We start from the raw sequence: 14,969 nt of genomic DNA on the forward strand, positions 1-14,969 counted from the left end.
TGACGTGTACCAATGGTAACACAGGAACTGATAGGATCTCACGCTTGCGCTCTCGTCCACAAGTTCTGATATTAAACTCAGCCCGTTTAACCTTTTGATTGAGTAGCCACGTGTCGAAATCACGGTCACTTGTCTTTTGATTCTCCCGAAACAAAATCATTATTCTAATTAAAAAATGTGTAAAAAAAAAAAAGAAATTAGGAAGCCTTCATCGTCACTGCTAGAAACTCATCTACACAGTGTCTTTTAGATCTGGAAGTCTATACTATCGCCAGTGATCCAATCTGCCGTTTTCTTCGTTCTGGTTAATTATTTGATCGGTGAAGTTTCGTTGGAGTTGCTAGTGGGAGCATCTGTGTGCAGGTGAGTGTATTTGGTTGATACTCTAGGGTTTTTGATCCTTATTACGTTTCGGTTGAACTTTAATTTGAATTCTGGATAGCAATCGCAGATTTGATTTTTTTGTTGTTGTTGCATTTAGTGACTTAGATTTCATTTAATGCTCTTCAAAACTGATGAAGTGTATAGTAATAGATCATCATTAGCAACCAGCAAAATGGGAGAATCGATCGGTTCATTTCTCAGTTGACAGGCTTGCTATGAGATTTGACTTCTTTTCTATGTGAGTGTTGACTTTTGATAAATGATGAATAATGAATAATGAATAATTGGGAAAGAATGTGTGAATTTTAGGGTTTAGGATTACCTTGAGATTCTGATGGGTTTTGAGGTCTGGATAAGAAAGATTTAAGTCTTTATAATACGAGCTGGGTTTCGATATCTCTATTATTGGAACGTTCTTCAGCTGTTTAATATCTTATGTTTCTTATCCAGAAAGACCAGATCTAGTTGAGGGGGAGTTACATGTTTTTGCTATAGAGGTGATATGTCGGGGTAATGTGCATGGTTTTTAGTGGTGATTTTAAAGAGTTTTCAAGTTGGGAGGAATGTCGGGCTTGTGCTTTGATCAGGTGAGTTGTGTCACTATCGTCTTAAATGCATATTTTTTTCTTCTTCTTCTGGAAATGCATCATATGGTCTTGTGATGTTGGCATATGTCAATATTTATCCGTGTATAGGCTATGAGATGTTGATCATTTGCAATACAAGGCTCTTTGTTTAGAGTAGCGCATTGATATAGCCGAAAAGTTCCGACTGTCATAGCATAGCATATAGTACTATTCTTCATCCCTGTATCGTTTTTCTCTTTCCTTGCTGATTTTTGTTTGTGTATCTTCTGATGTTTAGATTCTTTATTATTATATCACTGAAGAGTTTGCTGCCATGTTGCTACCTTCATTTGAAGTTCTCGATATTAGATTAGTATCTTGCTAGCATTGCTTCATGCATCTCTCTTTTTGATAATACTCTAGCACTGTATTTCATAAAATACTTCTTGTTATCGCTGCCACTTGGATGTGTTCTGTGTTCAGGCTTGGGAATTCTTTGTTATTCCAATCTTTCCCTAGCTTTTTTTGTTCGAGTTGCTGATTGGTAGCTGCGTTCTTTTCCTATCTTTTCAGCTAGACAATAATATATCAGAAGTATTTCATGGTAACGATGATGGTATAGTGCCAAACTCGGCGAATGAGGCCAGTAGCAGGAAGAAACAAAGACATGAAGATAAGGGTAGCGTAAAACCCCACTTAAAGAGTAATACTTTTATCAAGAAGAAGGGCGATATGTTAGGAAGAAACCCTTGGCCTGAGAACAATTGTGCTGTCTCTCCGGTTTCTCTCGACGCGGGATCAGACAAAGATGTTCAGGATATGACACTAGAGGATGCAAAGATCTCAGATCATGGTTACAACGGTGGCCACGCCAACGAGGCTGAGAATTTCTGCTCTGCGGATCCCATGTTGTGTGACGGTTCCACTGCAACACATGATGCCGTGTATAATAATTATTCCGTCGACAACATTCCAGATGCTGAAAATAATCTCAGTTTTTTGAATAGTGGAGATAAAGAAAGCAATGATCTCTTCTATGGCTGGGGTGACATTGGAAATTTTGAAGATGTGGACAATATGCTTAGGTAACTTTTAAAATATTTTCTTTGAGAAAAATTCCTAACACATGGGGGCTCATCCCTTATAGGAAAACGTACTGTACTGAGCTTACACTTGTTCTTTTTGGATGCAACAGGAGCTGTGATTCAACTTTCGGGTTGGAGAGTATTAATAATGAAGATAACCTGTGCTGGTTCTCTTCTGCTCAGCCAAATGAGGATACGCAAATCGCGATGACAGATGATATAAAACCAGACACAATGTTGGGGAACCAAAGAACCCCATTGTTGCAGGTTGAAGACTTTCTGAACAATAGTGAATCCAACCATGGTGTTGAAGATGAATATGGGTATACTGCTGTCGGCGGCTCAGCTCAAGGAAACTCTTCAGAAAATGTATATGATACAAGTATGCAGAAGAAGGATATATTGATGCTGGATGAAGAGGTTAGTCAATTTTTTATTTTATTTTAGATATTTCTTCCTTGTGTGATGACGTTGGCTTCTTACTACATGTTTGGCATACATTGCATGTTCTCAGTTAGTTCTTTAGATATGGCTTTTTGTACGATAAGACTAGTAGGTTTTCTATCAAATAAATATTTTCAGTGCTGAAGTCTTGATACTCTTCCAGAAATTCATATCAATGCACTAATTTTTGTTTTTTTTACAGGCTAATCTTGAAAAGAAGCAGACTGGTCATCTTCATAATCTTGATGGGTACTCGGATAACAGTTTTACTTTACAGCACAGCGGTATTTCCATTGAAAAAATGGACACAGATCAGTATTATCCTCCCTCTGCATTCCAACAACCAGGTGTTCCATACTCGCATTTCAATTTTGAGCAGCCTTCAAATCAAGTATCAGCATGTGAGAGTAATTCTGGTATCAAATCTGAGAACACACCCAATCCTTCCTCTGCTTCAAATGAGTCATACACATCAAATCAGGGACAATCTGTCGAGAGTTTACAAGGTCCAACTGTTGATGATGATCGGTGTAGGAAGGGATTTGAGAAGAGGGTTAGTTTGCAGCCCGGGCAAGATTTGCCTCCTTTTACTGCAAGTACCAGGAAGAGTAGTAAGACAAACCCCATGGTGTTTCCTGATGCTGCTCCTATCCAAAAGATCGGGCTTGAGGATGACCACAGAAAAGCTGCAGCTAAAGTGGAAAGATCAAACAGGCAGGAAAGTCCCTGTGTTAGCTCCGTAGTTGATGACATTTCACTGGAAGCAACAAGTTTTCGCCAGCTTCAACAAGTTATAGAACAGGTACAACTTTGTCAATAGATAATGGATATGAGGTAACGAAAACAATTACCTATTATGAGCTCTGAAGGTGATTGGTAAAATTTGATCTTCCTTTGTAATTGATATAAACTTACGTGTACATTTTGTTTATTTTGTTGATTTGTACTCGCTTGCTTCAGTTGGATGTTAGGACGAAGCTTTGCATAAGGGACAGCTTATACCGATTGGCCAAAAGCGCCGAGCAGAGACATCATTGTATGGATCCAAATGGTGGAAACAGACAGGTGAAAGGTGTTGGCTCGCATCTCGAGACTGGTGAAACAGACAAGTAAGCACCAGTTGCATACTTCTCCAGTATATTCATCCTTTATCTCCTGTTGTGTACTCATCTTGCAGTTCGTGTAGATTCTGTCATTGATATATGTATTTGTTCTTATCCAGGTACGTGGGATTCTTGGATATAGAAACTGACACAAACCCGATAGACCGATCCATAGCTCATTTGCTGTTTCACAGACCCTCAGACTCGTCTCTTTCATCAGATCAAGATGTTCTCTCTTATAAATCCCGTCCAATGGTAACTTAATAAACACTTACTTCTTACGCACAGCCATTCAGACTTGTAAACTCTGTCGCATAGTGCCTCATTTAGTCATCATATTCTCGACAGATTCCTCAGCCCGACAGTAGTCCGAGCCTGAGGATAGAGAAAGAAGAGGAAACTCAAGAACTTAGAATCGAAGCTGTGGCAAGTGACAACAAGTAGTGATGTCAACTGAAAACTGGCTCTTTCACTGCTGAATCAATCCAGTTATGGTTGTTCCAGTTAGTTACAAAAGTCCCGACTGTTTCTTCCATTAGAATCATGGATTTTGTAACGCGGTTGGGATGATTGTCTGGTTTGGATTCCATTTCGAATTTGATACGCTTGGTTGCTCGGGTCTTTAGACATGTTCATTGCCTTTGTAATATGTTCTGTAGATAAAGATGTTTAGTGTTTCTTGTTTGCAATGCTATAATAATCACTCTACTGTGTATTTCTCTCGACATAAATTACTAAGAAACTTAAGGGTTTTTGATACGTACGAGGCCTTACACCCGCCGATCGTGTATCCGTATTCTCGCAGGGTCCAAAAGTGAGGAAAGGGGAGTAGACGTTTGGCCCAAAGAGCGTTGGTACTAAGAATAATGAATAACGGTCTGGTTGCTGAGTCACAGACAAGATCACGTGCGTAGTTGGTCATCAGGAGAGCATGTGACCATGAGCCGCTAGCGTAACAACTTTTAGTATAAAGAGGAGAGTAGTATGATAGAGAGAGGTTATCAATTGTATTGTCAGCCAAAAGGAGAGTGAGAAACTCATAAGAAAAACTCGTTTGTATTCGCTGGGTTCAATACAATCATTTTTTTTCCTTTTTTCGTTTCTTTTACAAAGTTCGATACATCAAAATTGTATCATTTGGTATCAGAGCCCTCAGATCTGGAACCATGCCACCGAAGAAAACAGAGCCAGAGGTTACCTTGGAGTAGATGCAGCACCAGATGAGTCGTCTCTCTCTCGTCGAGTAGGAGATCACTCGTTTGGGGCCGATGGAGCAAACGATGAACGTGATGCAGCAACAACTCGCGGTCATGTTCAGTTGTTGGGAGGTTGAGCAACAAGAGAAGGAAGCGGCGAGGGTCAAGCTAAGAGAGTTGGAGAAGGGCAAGGCACATCAAACTGATGACCTTGTTTCGGAACCAACGATCGGAAGCAGAGTTGACTACGAAGGCGAACGTAGGAGCCCGGCAAAGTTTCCGACTCCTTTTCTGATGAGTGAAGAGGTTTACGTCAGTCGGAGCCACAGAGGTCAAGGATCGGGGTTTCACGAGGACTCTTTCCCTTGGCGTCAACCATCGTGTCTCGTCGGATGGACATACCGACGTTCGATGGATCGGAAGCCGAAGGGTGGATCTTGCGTGTGGAGGAGTATTTTGAGTTGGGGGAGTTTACGGAGGACGCGAAGCTACGGTTGGTTCGGTTGTGCTTCACCGGTGATGTACTGTTGTGGTATCGGTGGGAACGCAACCATTTTCCTTTTCGAAACTGGGAGCAGTTGAGGCTGAGAGTTTTGACACAATACTCAACGCTTCAAGATGTCACTGCCGGCGAACGTATCTTGAAAATCCATCAGGAGGGTACGGTTCGTGATTATAACCGGGATTTTATCAATCTGGCGTCCAACGCGCCGGAGATTCCAGAGTCGGTGTTGGAGATGGCGTATAAGAATGGGTTATCGGGTAAGGTTCGCGCGGGGTTAAGATGCTGGAGGCGCGTAGCCTACAACACATGATGAGAGCGGCGCTTAAGGTGGAGGAGTGGGAGACAGAAGAAACGTTGGCTCCGACCAAATCCTCAAAACCCAGTACGGGGTTGAGTAGGCCCAACAGCGAAGTACAGGCCCAATCTTTACCTCTGCCCAAGCCCAAAACTCAGCCTGCGTCTCCAAACCCAAATCAAAAGGGGAATGGAACTAGGGCTCCGTCGAATCAAGGTCGCCTCAAACCACCGTTTCGCCGTTTGACTCCGGCTGAGGTGGAGAAATGGAAGGCTGAGGGCTTGTGTTTCAAATGCGATGAAAAGTTTCATCCCAATCGCCCCTGTGCGCAAGCTCAGCTTACGGTCTTGTTACTTCATGCTAATGGTGTGGAGGAGGAGCTCCTTGATGAACCGTGTGAGCTGGAGGAAGCGGAGGTGGAAGTAAAGGTGTTGGTGGCGGAGGTTTCGGCTAACTCAGTCGTTGGATTGACATCTTCGCGCACGATGAAGCTACGGGGAATGATCAAGGGTCGTGAAGTGATTGTTCTCATCGATAGTGGGGCGACCCACAACTTCATTGCCACAAAGCTTATTGACGAGTTGCAGCTTCCCATGAGTTCCACAAGGAGTTACGAAGTGTTGGTGCCTGGAGGAGTGAATGTCCAAGGCCGAGGCGTGGTCAATGACGTCACCTTGGCTCTGCCTACATGTCAGGTTACAACCAGCTTTCTTCCTTTGGAACTGGGCGTGGCTGATGTCATCTTGGGCGTGCAATGGTTAGACACGTTAGGCGAGATGAGGGTGAATTGGAAGTTGCAATGGATGAAGATTTGTGTGGATGAGAAATGGGTGGAATTGCAAGGAGATTTGAGTCTACACTCTGAAGCGGTCTCTTTGAGGTCTCTATGGAAGATTATTGAGGAAGAGGGGGAATGAATCATCGTTGAGTATGGGGGACTACAGAGTGAGGATAAGATCATTGTGGGGGCTTTACCAGGGGAATGGGAGGAGTTATTGCGGAAATACTCGAGGGTGTTTGCGGAACCTACTGAGCTGCCGCCTTCGCGTGGTAAAGAACACAGTATCACGTTGGAGGAAGGTGCACGCCCAGTCAGTGTGCGTCCTTTTCGCTACCCTCAAATTCAGAAGGCCGAGATCGAGCGACATATTGCGTCAATGTTGGCGACTGGAATCATTCAAGAGAGTGGCAGTCCTTTCTCTAGTCCTGTTTTGCTCGTGAGAAAGAAGGACGGTAGCTGGCGTTTTTGTGTGGATTACAGGGCATTGAATAGGGTCACGGTTCCTGACAAGTACCCTATTCCTATGATCGATCAGCTTCTGGATGAACTTCATGGGTATCGTGTGTTCTCCAAGCTCGACTTACGCTCCGGTTATCATCAGATCTTGGTCAAGAAGGAGGACATTCCCAAGACCGCTTTTCGCACACGCGATGGGCACTATGAGTTTCGTGTGATGCCTTTCGGCTTGTCCAACGCACCTGCTACTTTCCAATCCTTGATGAACCAGGTCTTCAGGCCCTATCTCTGTCGATTTGTACTCGTCTTTTTCGACGATATTCTGGTGTACAGTCGAACTAGAGAGGAACACAAGGAGCATCTGCGTTTGGTCTTGAAGGTTCTTGAGGAACATAAGTTGTATGCGAACCTCAAGAAATGTCAATTTGGTAGCTCCCAGGTGGAGTACTTGGGGAACAATATCTCGGGACTAGGTGTAGCAGTTGATGGGGAGAAGATAAAAGTGATGTTACAATGGGCTGAACCCAAGAATGTCAAGGAGTTGCGGGGCTTCTTGGGGTTGACGGGTTATTACCGAAAGTTTGTCCAAGACTACGGCAGTATTGCGAGACCTTTGATGTGCTTGTTACGGAAGGAGCAGTTCCAGTGGAATCAGGCGGCCACAGAGGCGTTTCAAGCTTTACAGCGAGCGATGACTACAGTGCTAGTCCTTGCCATGCCGGACTTCGAGATTCCATTTGTGGTCGAGTCAGACGCATCTGGTTTTGGATTGGGAGCGGTACTCATGCAGAATTACCGGCCTATTGCCTACTTCAGTCAGGCGTTGACGAAAATACAGAGACTTAAGTCGATCTACGAGCGCGAACTCATGGCGATTGTGTTTGCAGTTCAGAAATGGCGCCATTACCTGCAGGGCCGTCGCTTTGTGGTTCGTACGGATCAAAAGAGCCTGAGGTTTTTGATAGAACAGAGAGAAGTGAACCTCGAGTACAAGAAGTTAACTAAGCTACTTGTGTTCGACTTTGAGATTATCTACAAACCGGGAATGGAGACTAAGGCAGCGGATGCGTTATCGAGACAGGTCGCACCTCACGAACTGTTTGCTGTTTCGATGACTACTGCCTTACAGCTAGAAGAGATAGCGTGTGAAGTTGACAAGGATCCTGCGTTGCAGTAACTTCGTACGGAAGTACAGGCAGACTCATCAAAACACCCTGATTTCTCGGTCGTACAAGGGAGGCTGCTTCGTAAGGGAAAGTTGGTATTACCTAAGACCTCCACTTTGATTGGGGTTATTATGTCAAGAGTATCATGATGGGAAATTGGGAGGTCACGGGGGAGTTCTCAAGATACAGAGGAGAATTGGAGAGCTATTTTTCTGGGAGGGGATGATGACTGACATCAGACGCTTTGTCTCTGTGTGGCAGGTGTGTCAGCGCCACAAATACTCCACATTGGCCCCAGGAGGATTGCTTCAACCATTACCGGTTCCGGAGCAGGTTTGGGAGGACATCTCCATGGCCTTTGTTGAGGGTCTTCCGCGTTCTCGAGGCTTGAATACAATCTTGGTGGTGGTGGACAGCCTCTCAAAATATAGTCACTTCATCGGTCTCAGCCACCCATTCACTGCGACTGATGTAGCTCTCGTGTTCATACAAGAGATTGTCAAACTACATGGGTTCCCTCGATCCATCGTCTCCGACCGCGACAAGGTTTTCACTAGTGCATTTTGGAAAGAACTCTTTCGCCTTTCAGGGACACGCTTGTGCTTCAGCACTGCGTATCATCCTCAGTCCGATGGGCAAACCAAGGTGACTAACCGAAGTATGGAGACGTATCTATGCTGCTTCGCTAGCGAGAAACCAAAGACTTGGGCCACCTATCTGGTGTGGGCAGAACTAAGTTACAACTCTGCTTTCCAGTCAGCTCTGAAGATGACTCCTTTCCGTGCGCTATACGGCAGGGATCCTCCTACTTGGATCAAGTTTGAAAATGGTTCTACTACTAATGCGGAGTTAGAGGGGCAGTTGAAAGATAGGGATGGAGTGTTGAAACTGTTGAGGGAGAATCTGCACCGTGCCCAACAAATCATGAAGGACAAGGTTGATAAGCATAGACGGGAGATGACTTTTGAAGTGGGTGAGTGGGTCTATGTGAAATTGCGTCCTTACAGACAGAAAACTTTAGCAAGGAGACTCAATGAAAAGTTGTATGCACGTTTCTATGGTCCGTTCGAGATTGAGGCGAAGATTGGGAAGGTTGCATATAAAGTGAAGCTACCCGAGGAGGCAAAAATTCACCCCAGGTTCCACATTTCTCAATTGAAAAAAACAGTAGGGGAAACGAGTGACAGCTTACCTTTGCCTCCGCAGTTGAACAGCGAAGGTGAACTAATTGTGGTTCCTGAAGGAGTGGTGGCGTCGCGTGTTCACGAGGTACTGATCAGAAGGAGGTACTGATTAAGTGGAAGGGTCTTCCTGATCATGAGTGTTCTTGGGAATGGGTTTCTGCAATAAAAAAACGTTTTCCGTCCTTTGACCTTGAGGACAAGGTCAATTTCGTTGGGGATGGTATTGATACGTACGAGGCCTTACACCCGCCGATCGTGTATCAATACTATCGCAGGGTCCAAAAGTGAGGAAAGAAGAGTAGACGTTTGGCCCAAAGAGCGTTGGTACTTGAGGACAGATTCTAAAAGAAGAATAATGAATAACGGTCTGGTTGCTGAGTCACATACAAGATCACGTGCGTCGTTGGTCATCAGGAGAGCATGGAATCATGAACCGCTAGCGTAACAACTTTTAATATAAAGAGGAGAGTAGTACGATAGAGAGAGGTTATCAATTGTGTTGTCATTTCAGCCAAAAGGAGAGTGAGAAACTCTTAAGAAAAACGCGTTTGTACTCGCTAGGGTCAATACAATCATCGTTTTTCCTTTTCTCGGTTCTTTTACAAAGTTCGATACATCAAAAGTGTATCAGTTTTCACTTCCAATAATAGTTTTGTAACATGATGGATATGGATGGAACAATGTAATAAAAAGAGAAGAAGACAGTTTGGTAACATTTTAATCGAAATTTTGTCTGAGTTGCATCTCAGTTTCACTTTTCCAAGAAGCGTGAGAGGATTGCCCTCTCATTCTTTTGCTCTTCTCTTTATCTTTGATCGTAGAGCCTTTCTTCTTTGCATCTACGTCCGGTAATGGCCGGTCACCACAAAGTGGGCATACCATTCCTCTCGCGCTTGTATATGTTTTTGGTACTCCACATTGCAGACACATCCTAAACACGACAAAAAAAAACACTAATCAAGCTCTGATTTTGCAATATGAGTTGATGAAGAGACAAAGGGATAGCTATATATTCATATACCTTAAGAGATCTGCAGCTTCTTCTGCATTTGGATTGGCTGCAGTAGATATCCGCTTTTCACCATTCTCTGAAGATGATGGTGCATCAATATCGTTTCTGACTCTCTCATGGATCCCAACAAGTTGAGGTTTTGCTTCCATGACAACACCTATAAACCAGCCGATAGAGACAATACCCATCAGTGTTAAGCTAGCTTTAAAAGCAGAATCCGAAAACCAAATTAGATAGAGATAATAACTCAGTTCCTTGTTTTCTAATGCACAACGTTTATGCTTCAAAGTACCCTAAACAAGCCAAGCTTCTAAAAAACTCAACCTTTCCCATCTATTTTTGGTTACCGATCAATAATCCTATTAACCTCTATAATCCTAAGAATTTGAATGGCATTGATGTGTACCTTTAGTACAATCTAACAGCGTCAAAAGATGAACCTTATCATTTTTGAAATAACCAAAAAAAGCAAGAAAGATGCAAACAAGTGGTTGGTAGTACCTTTAGGTTTAGCTTTCTTCTTTTTGCGGGTAAGACGCTTAGCATGCTCAGCATCTCTAGCTGTAGCTTCTTCATCCGCTTCAGTGCGGTTGTTTAGAAACTCTGGTGGCCCTGATATCTGCAAATTTATTCACAGAAACAAAGCAAACCAGTTCACATACTTGCTAGGCCAACTAACCCTAACAAGTTTTCACTATCACAGAATCTCTCTAATATTCAAACATAAACCCTAAAAGCCCTAAAATTCAATTTACAGATCATTCGGTTTCACCGCGAATCTACTCAATCGACTAGTCGAATTTGATGAATTCTAGGGTTACCAAGTATAAAAAAGAGAATGATGACCTGAGAGAAAACGTCGTTAGCAGAAGGAAGGCCAGAGTCTTTGGCGGAGTGGGATGCAGAGAAATCGAACACTGAAGAAGAAGATCCGTATCTCTCAACGCCATGATTCTCGTCTTCTTCGTCGGAGTTCTCGTAATCCCTCTCCTCTGCATCTTCTTCTTCTGCAGAAGAATAACCTTGGAGCAGCGTCAAGCTCATCTTCGAAGATCTGTCGTCTCTCAATGAGCCGCAAAATCGAATATAAAAAGAACTTCTGTTTATTTATGCTCTAGCCCCCTAGATGTACTGTAAATCGCATTCGAATCCCCGGTTCAAACCGGAAGTAGAGAGTTTCCGGTTTAGTTAGAAAGATTTATAAACCGATTTGGTCTGCTGCTTGTGAGGCAAAAACCTTTGAGATGATAAGAAGCTTTCGGTTAACCTCTTTGCTCTCTGCCGCTAAACCTCTCCGCTCTTTTGCTTGTTCATCTTCTCCGGCGAGAGTAGCACCGCCATGCGCGTCGTTTGCAGAGGAAAAATCAAGTCCACCACCAAATTCTCTTAGTATAACTCCTCCCAAGACTCCGCTATTCCTTAGAAAGCCGTCGCACGCAGCTCCTTTGTCGGAGGTTTGGAAATGGCACGACTGGGCGAAAGATCTCGCCTCCTCCGTAGATAATTCTTCAACCAAGGCTGAAGACAGCCTCGACTCTATCCTCCTCCTCCGCGAGCTGAAATGGCTAATCGAAGACTCGATCGAAGCCGATCATCCGGTGATTACCGGAAGGGAAGTAACGTACGACGGAGAGAAGAGTGTGAAGCTGAGAGCGTCGTTGGAGGAGCTATACGATCTATGGCGTCAGAGGATAGAGAAGCGGCGGCCGTTTCAGTACGTGGTGGGATGCGAGCACTGGAGAGATCTGGTGCTGTGCGTCGAGGAAGGTGTTCTTATTCCGAGACCAGAGACGGAGCTCATCGTCGATATGGTGGAGAAAGTGGTAACGAGAGACGAATGGTTTAAGAGAGGGACTTGGGCCGATCTCGGAACAGGAAGCGGCGCGATTGCGATCGGCGTTGCTAGAGTCTTGGGTGGTTGTGGGAGAGTTGTAGCCACAGATCTCAGTCCCGTGGCGATCGCCGTTGCAGGAAACAATGTTAAAAGATACAGCCTTGAGGTTAGTAGATTGGAGAGATTCTTAAACATTCTTTGAGCTTTGGTTTCTTTGTTACCTTAAGTGATAACGTTTTGGTTTGTATCCAGGGAGTGATTGAAGTAAGAGAAGGTTCTTGGTTTGAGCCATTGAAAGAACTTGAAGGAAAGCTTGTGGGGCTTGTGAGTAATCCACCGTACATACCAAGTGATGACATTCCAGGTTTACAAGCTGAGGTTGGTAGACACGAACCGAAACTTGCGTTGGACGGTGGTGTCGATGGGACTGATAGTCTTCTCCATCTTTGTGATGGGGCTTCTCGGATGCTTACGAGCGGCGGCTTCTTCGCTTTCGAGGTTACTCTCTCTCTCTCTCTCCCTCTTTCTCCAAATCCTTCACTACTTACTTAGACTCCTTTTGCATTTGAACGAGTGTAAGATTTGCTACTAAAAGATCAAGTGTCAGTAGTATCATTTTCACTACATTTGTATTAATAATCACATGATCCACCATGAATGATGAATCTTTTGATGGTGCAGACCAATGGAGAGAAGCAAAGCAAGATGATCGTTGATTACATGACCGTTGATCTCAAGAACAGTTTCTCTGATGTGAAGATAGTTTCTGATTTTGCTGGAATCTGTCGGTTCGTGACTGGCTTTCGTCTCTGAGATTTAAATCTACTCACTGTGGTGCCAATTCACTATAATATATGTGTACTAATTGAGCTACAAAATGTATGGATTTGTGAAATTATTTTTTCCTCAAAATCATGAACTGAGTTCGACGGAAGAATCTTGTTTGTTTGTCAATATCAAGATGCAAGGAGTACAAAAGTAACAGCTTTTCAAATTGATAAATCATAATAGTATAAAATCATTGGTAAATGACTTGTGATTATAATGGATTGTAATACGAATGTGGGCATTAAAAAAAAGCCCATACTAGTTTACATAAGCTTGTAGAGGTGGCCCATTTTATGCTTTATATAGTTCATCACTCAGCTTCCAGAATTTAGGTTTTTCAGCAGAATCGATTTCACGTAAAGCTCCCGCCGCCTCCTTCTACAGGTGCGTTGATTGCTCCGTCCTACTGATAACGTCTTCGTTTTCTCAGCGCTTCTTTCGATCTTGGATCTTTCTTAGTGTCACTTACATGTTCGTATAAGCTTTGCGTGATGATTCTGAAGTCTTGGTTTTTTCAATGTTGTTCTCGCTGCTCAATGGTCTATAGCACTTGTAGAACATTTTTCTGACTTAGGGAATCTGTGGTGCAAGAACAATAGTTATTGGTTATTTGTTGATTTGATCTTTGGTTGATATGGGGATCTTAAATATGCCACGTTTCTGTGAATGCAGAATGGATTCTCAGATCAAGCACGCCGTGGTCGTGAAGGTTATGGGGAGAACTGGTTCTCGTGGTCAGGTGACTCAGGTTAGAGTCAAGTTCACAGATTCAGACCGTTTTATTATGAGGAATGTTAAAGGACCGGTGAGGGAAGGAGACATCCTAACTCTTCTCGAGTCCGAGAGAGAAGCCAGAAGACTCCGTTGATTCATATGCCATTATCTATGCAAGTGCTACCATGTTTTACAGTTTGATGATGCCCTCTTATGTTTCTTGACCTTATGGTTGTTTTTTTGTCTAAGAAATACTCTGTTTTAATTTACTTGAATTTTGTTAAGACTGTTTGATTCGAGAAATGAATCTTTTTTCATACATGAAACTTTTAAATCGGTAAAATATTTAGGTGGCAACATTTTTCATCTATGGTATATCTATTCTAAAGCTTCTTCACATATTAACATTTCTGATTCCAGTATCTGGATGGTCTTCTGTGTTTTGAACTTTTGATTAACAACCGCATTATATATATATATATATATGTATATAGTAGTTGAGATCTTGGAGGCTTTGCATATTTTATCATTAATCTCACTCTGTACCGACAAAGTAATTTAGAACACGAGGTTTAGGTTTTTTTTTTTTTTTTTTTGTTGCCATCAATAATTTCTTTAATTAAGGGGACAAGCCCAACGGATACAAAGTCCATCACTAAGTGCAAACTTAAAACATACACACAAGGCCCACAAACCCAACTAAAGAAATCCTAGAAACCGAAAAGGACGCCGCCGTACCCGTGAACCATCGCTTCGAGCCACGACGTCGCCCCCCTTCAAGCCACCCCCTGTGAAACATCCATCGATCAATCCACCGGGACACATCAGAGCTCGTCAGCTCCACCCCATCATCACCGCAAACGCCTTCAAATCAGATGCTTCTATTATCGGAGAGCATCAATCGCAAGGACAAGATCTCATCCGCCACCATTAATCACCAGCACCGAGAAGAAGACTTCGCACAAACCGTCACCATAAACCATCGGAGAGCATCAATCATCCTCCGACGAGAGCTCCTCCATCAAAACCAACCCGAAACCGCAAAAACAAAAATAAAAAACCCTAAAACGGAAATAGGAGACCAAGAGCCGGCGACGCAAGGCAAAGAACACCTTCACTCACCTCCTGGAGACTAAAGCCGGCGAAAACAGAGCTGAAGAAGCCTCCACCTCCCGGAAACAAGGCCGGCGGCGATGGAACTTTAGAAGCCTCCACCTCCCGGAATCGAAACCTAATCTAACAAACCGACTTCACCACACCCACCCTTCACACGATCGCGTCGTTACTCCAGACGCAGCGCCACCAATGATGTTAGATGAGGTCTGGACCAGAGCTCCGACAAGGCGATAGGGAAAGGAGGCGAAGGAGAAGCAGGAGAGTTTTCTCAACAGGAAAGCGAAGGGTTCCGGCGACGGC

The 14,969-nt window shown here is 43.6% G+C and overlaps 4 protein-coding genes across 8 annotated transcripts; 3 read left to right on the forward strand and 1 right to left on the reverse strand.

Annotated features, from left to right (window-relative positions):
• Positions 1-126: 126 nt before the first annotated feature.
• LOC106426640 (protein LNK1-like) lies at positions 127-4,341 on the forward strand. 5 transcript variants are annotated; one of them, XM_022692213.2, is made up of 9 exons: positions 170-363; positions 535-622; positions 835-971; positions 1,524-2,035; positions 2,146-2,455; positions 2,682-3,281; positions 3,440-3,588; positions 3,702-3,837; positions 3,931-4,341. In XM_022692213.2, the coding sequence occupies exons 3-9, from the start codon at positions 948-950 to the stop codon at positions 4,024-4,026; spliced, it is 1,827 nt and encodes a 608-aa protein (XP_022547934.2). In that variant the 5' UTR covers positions 170-363; positions 535-622; positions 835-947; the 3' UTR covers positions 4,027-4,341. The 5 variants fall into 5 exon arrangements, with proteins under 5 accessions (XP_013722806.2, XP_013722809.2, XP_048606648.1 ...); XM_013867352.3 differs by lacking the exon at positions 535-622 and having other exon boundaries at positions 127-363; XM_013867355.3 differs by lacking the exons at positions 535-622; positions 835-971 and having other exon boundaries at positions 129-363.
• Positions 4,342-9,728: 5,387 nt separating this feature from the next.
• LOC106426641 lies at positions 9,729-11,279 on the reverse strand. Its single transcript, XM_013867356.3, has 4 exons — positions 11,024-11,279; positions 10,679-10,796; positions 10,187-10,334; positions 9,729-10,096 (listed from the first exon to the last, which is right to left on the reverse strand). The coding sequence occupies exons 1-4, from the start codon at positions 11,219-11,221 to the stop codon at positions 9,883-9,885; spliced, it is 678 nt and encodes a 225-aa protein (XP_013722810.2). The 5' UTR covers positions 11,222-11,279; the 3' UTR covers positions 9,729-9,882.
• A 110-nt stretch (positions 11,280-11,389) lies between these two features.
• LOC106347836 (release factor glutamine methyltransferase-like) lies at positions 11,390-12,965 on the forward strand. The gene is made up of 3 exons (XM_048750694.1): positions 11,390-12,177; positions 12,264-12,509; positions 12,693-12,965. Exons 1-3 carry the CDS (start codon positions 11,422-11,424, stop codon positions 12,822-12,824), a joined length of 1,134 nt encoding a protein of 377 aa, XP_048606651.1. The 5' UTR covers positions 11,390-11,421; the 3' UTR covers positions 12,825-12,965.
• Positions 12,966-13,095: 130 nt separating this feature from the next.
• On the forward strand, positions 13,096-13,872 carry LOC106380220 (40S ribosomal protein S28-2). The gene is made up of 2 exons (XM_013820031.3): positions 13,096-13,223; positions 13,512-13,872. Exon 2 carries the CDS (start codon positions 13,513-13,515, stop codon positions 13,705-13,707), a length of 195 nt encoding a protein of 64 aa, XP_013675485.1. The 5' UTR covers positions 13,096-13,223; position 13,512; the 3' UTR covers positions 13,708-13,872.
• The last annotated feature ends 1,097 nt before the right edge of the window (positions 13,873-14,969 follow it).

Source organism: Brassica napus, chromosome C3, assembly GCF_020379485.1.
Source record: "Brassica napus cultivar Da-Ae chromosome C3, Da-Ae, whole genome shotgun sequence".
Taxonomy (NCBI): Eukaryota; Viridiplantae; Streptophyta; class Magnoliopsida; order Brassicales; family Brassicaceae; genus Brassica; species Brassica napus.